The sequence below is a fragment of the Rhagoletis pomonella genome, unplaced genomic scaffold (assembly GCF_013731165.1).
Source record: "Rhagoletis pomonella isolate Grant_MI unplaced genomic scaffold, Rhpom_1.0 Rhpom_scaffold_00004, whole genome shotgun sequence".
Taxonomy (NCBI): Eukaryota; Metazoa; Arthropoda; class Insecta; order Diptera; family Tephritidae; genus Rhagoletis; species Rhagoletis pomonella.
Window position 1 is genome coordinate 27,523,244 of NW_023458558.1, and position 4,362 is coordinate 27,527,605.

General features: G+C 38.0%; 1 protein-coding gene across 1 annotated transcript; it reads left to right on the forward strand.

The window, feature by feature from the left end:
* Positions 1-2,425: 2,425 nt before the first annotated feature.
* On the forward strand, positions 2,426-3,154 carry LOC118738443. Its single transcript, XM_036469381.1, has 2 exons — positions 2,426-2,440; positions 2,531-3,154. The coding sequence occupies exons 1-2, from the start codon at positions 2,426-2,428 to the stop codon at positions 3,152-3,154; spliced, it is 639 nt and encodes a 212-aa protein (XP_036325274.1).
* The last annotated feature ends 1,208 nt before the right edge of the window (positions 3,155-4,362 follow it).

Here is a 4,362-nt window from a genome sequence, read left to right on the forward strand (position 1 = left end):
ACAAGTGGCAACTCTAGAGTCGTTTATGAGTCGCTTATACGAAAAGAAATTGAAGATTTTGCACCCACTGCTAACCCGCTAAAAATTAAGTGTATGTATTTGAATGTGTGAATGACGGAAATCACACATACTTATCAACATACGCACATCCATACATATGTATGAGCATAAATATGTAAATCGTCACATCAAATCGCCCCTAGCGTTACGAGCAGTTGTGACACAACAGAGTTAACCGCATTTACCACGTCAAATCAATCGGTTCACTTTATCTTCGTCAATAAGGCACTTTTTATTGCTTGCGATTAATATATTTTACACACATTATCAGCAAATTTATTTTGGTTTTATACCAACCTTTACCTAATTTTACTATTTTGAACTGCTTTTAAACTTGAAATATTTCAGTATTGTTGTTGTCTTTTGCGGTAGGTTACGGACTTTTTTGTTTAATGTACATATACAGGCCGATTCTGAACAGAAACTCCCCGAGAGTTTTCTCTCTTTTCCCTTTCCTCCTATCAAGAACGAAAATTCTCTGAGGATTTTTTATATTAAATGGCGGAGTTGAGCTCTCAAAAAAGTGTCAAACAGCATACATACATACATACAACATAGCACCAGGAAAGGAAAATTTTCATTTTTTCATGCGCTACTCATAAGCTGGAAAAATTACCAAACCTCGAATTTCCAATATTTTATATAAAGCAAAGTTAGAATAGCTGCATATATGTACATACATTCAAATATATGTATGTATGTACGCATTACTACGAGCAGTATTTTTGAAACTTAGCGATTTCTCAGCGCATCGGCAGCTTCTACACAACTCAACTTTCCTTCACACACATATTTCTTTTGCATTTAAAATATCCCTGTGGGAAATGAAACAAAACCAAATGAATAATTGTATTCGGACAATCACCATGCAAAATTTTCATCTCAAAATAGTACTGACAATATTACACTCCTTCAAAAGTAAACAATGTCGTCTACTTTTTCGAAATTAAAACTGCAAACAGTGACCTGGAAGGCCACACGAAACAATCAATATTTCGTCGATATATGGGTTAGATATAGTAAAACTGCGTTTTTGGTTTTTCTCTCTGAAGACGGATTTTTTTTTAATAGAACTCTGAAACTTTAAAAATATCATTAGCCCAAAAAATTATTTAGAAAAGTCAGTGCAAAGTAGATTAACAAGATGGGTACCAAATGAAAAAGAAAATTATGAAGAAGTAAAAAAAAATACAGTTATTTGGTTCACACAGACAAAAAGGTATTGAAAATGACTTCATGATTAATTTAATATTTTTAAGCTAATAAAATCAGAAGGACGAGATTCGAGGATGTGGTCGTCTGTATATTACTCCTTATCATATACATTTTTAACGATAAATATTCCAAATTTTCAAGGACATTCAAGGATCAAAATTTTCGAAAGGACATTTTCAAAACCTAATCTTCCTTATGCACCAAAAAATTTTATCTTTCTCAATTCTTCAGTATATTCTTCATGGCACACAATTTTTTTATAAATTTTTTTTTCGATTATTTAAATTCCAAAGCCCTTTTAAAAAAATATTTACGTCAGAGAGGAAAACTAAAAACGCAGTTAACATTTTTTGGCTCCTAGTCTTTGTTTTTCGATGCGTGAAATTGGCTGTCGCTCCGTTTAAGCAGCGGTTTTACATGCCATCGAAAGCGGCTTCACAATTGACAAATGTATGTGTCGATACACCTCATTCGCATATGTACCAAGGTTTGACATATAACGGAAATCTAGCTTATTTACCAAGTATAAAGCCTCGACGTTAAGTCTCTGTTAATACTTTGACGAAAGACTTAATCCTTTCCAACTATACGCTCTACAATACTTAAATTGAAGTTCACTGGATTTTTTTTATGCTCTGGCCGTTCAAGGAGCTCAAACCCTGATACTGGAGGCCTTGCCACAATACATTTAGTGAAACTCCTTTTTAATTTCCGACAGGGTGTTTTAAAAATTTGTCACTATTTGCTTATAACTGATCAAAGATTACTATTTGTGGCGTTAGCTTTCTATGGAAAAATGTTAATCGTCTATGGTGAACACACATAAAATATTTGTATTTTATATTGTAACACTGCATTACGTATTCCATTTTAGTTAATGTTTCAATCTGTTTGTGCCACCAACGAAGAAGCCGCCGCCACAGATCTTCTTCGTGTTAGATTTCAATGATGAAACGGCTTCATTAACACCGACTAAAGCGGTACTAAATATTTGCGTTGCTTCTTTCCGCTGGCCCTTGATTTCATAATATCATCCGTGTCTTGTTGCAATACATTTGGTAAATGGTATAAAGATGACGACGCAGAAGAAATCGAATCATAATCAATTCAACGCTCAATCAAAACTAAACTTACTGCTGCAAGCCTGAAGATGCGTACATTTGTGGTAGGTTAACATACACAAGGAACACAACAGAAAAACAATCCTCTCGGAATTGATTATTTTTTAACGAAATCATACTCGTTTTCTTTACAGGTCGTTTGCTTGATTGCCGCTGCTACGGCTCAATATAGCTATCCTCCACAGGGATCAGTTGATCTTTCTGGAGCTGTAGGCGCCGCACAACTTTCCCAGCCAATTCAGCCAGCAAACGAGTACAACAAAGAATTCTACACCTACTCGGCTCCCGAAAATGAATTCGATGATGCTGGCGCCAACGACCAGATCGCCCACTCACTGAAGAAGAACTTGCGCGTCGTTTTCATTAAGGGACCCGAAAACAATGGACTCGAGAATGCCGCTTTGCAGTTGGCTAAGGCTGCTGGTGATGAACGTACCGCCATCTATGTACTCAGCAAACAAGCTGACATCGGTGATTTGGCCAACAGATTGAACTCATTGCAAAGCAATACCAACAAACCCGAAGTGCACTTCGTCAAGTACAGGACCCCTGCTGATGCTGAGAATGCCCAGCGCGCTATCCAGTCGCAATACGACTCACTGCCCGGTCCATCTACCAGCAATAGCGGCGGTGCTGCACCCGTCTTGAACTTTGCTTCACAGGCGCCTGCTGCTCCCGCGCCAGTAGCACCATCCAACTCGTATATTCCACCACAGGCACCACAAGCGTCGTATTTGCCACCCAGCAGAAGATTCTAAGCTTTGATCTGCTGTTTTGATTGTTGATTATTTTTAACGATTTATTTTGTTTTTTTATTTTATTTGTTTAGTTTAATTTTAGTATTTAAGATAAGCCAAAACAAACACCACAAAACACTGAAAAGAGTTGCCTGGTAAAAAAAAAAACCTAAATAGCCAATAGAGCATCTGAATTATCGAGTTAAAGAAAACGGAATTTTTATTTAACAAATTTTAAACGAAACTTTTCCAAAATTTACAACATTGAAATTAGTAATGGATGATAAGGGATGCTGTCGGTATATAATGACATTTCCATATACACCGATAACTCAAAGTTGGAAAAATCCTTTCAGATACGGCAATTATATCGCCTATCTGATAAGGCGGAGATCTTTGCCATAGATAGGTCGGCTTGTCTGATACCGGATACAAGTCTCAGTCAGGGAAGGTGACTTTATACATTGACAGCCGGCGGCATGGAAATCATAAGACTCCAAGGAAGTAAATTCGAAAGTGGCTCGGAAATGTCGTGCATGGCCTCCTTCACTGAGTCAAGTCAAAACATGAAACATTTATATGCTGCATTCCTTGATATAACGATATCGTAGAGGACAATAAAGCCGATGATATGGCTAGACATATGGCTCGAAAATGCAAATTATCGAAGTGGATAATTCCTTACTGCCATCGATTTCTTTTCTGCTAAAGAGGGTAAAAGAATAAACCACATCCGTAAGTACAGAACTGAAGAGGGAAGCGAGACGTGTTTTCCGAAATAAGAAGAGAAAGACGAAAATACGTTAGGCGACTTACGGAAGATTTGAAGACCAGGGCGAACACCTTAGTGACCGATGTCCGGAACGTAATTAAATTATGGAGGGAAGATGAACCCGAGCGCCAGTCTACGACGATGGAGTCGATTTCCTACCTCCTGACTATGCCTACCTCCTGCCAGCCGAGCTATTCAACTACGGTGGGGAGGAGATGATAGGCTGCATGCATCAACTTTTATGCAGAACATGGTCAGATGAACGCATAGGTAGCCGACGATTGAAATTGAAGTGTACTCTGCAAAATCAAGAGGAAAGGCGACAGCCTTCTAAGCATAGGTTACATGGCCTTATCGGGCGTATTGTGTGAGAGACTGACACACACTGTCAGCGAACTGATTGGGCAGTGTGGTTTTAGACCTGGCAAATTCACAACACGCAATACTTGTAAAAAAT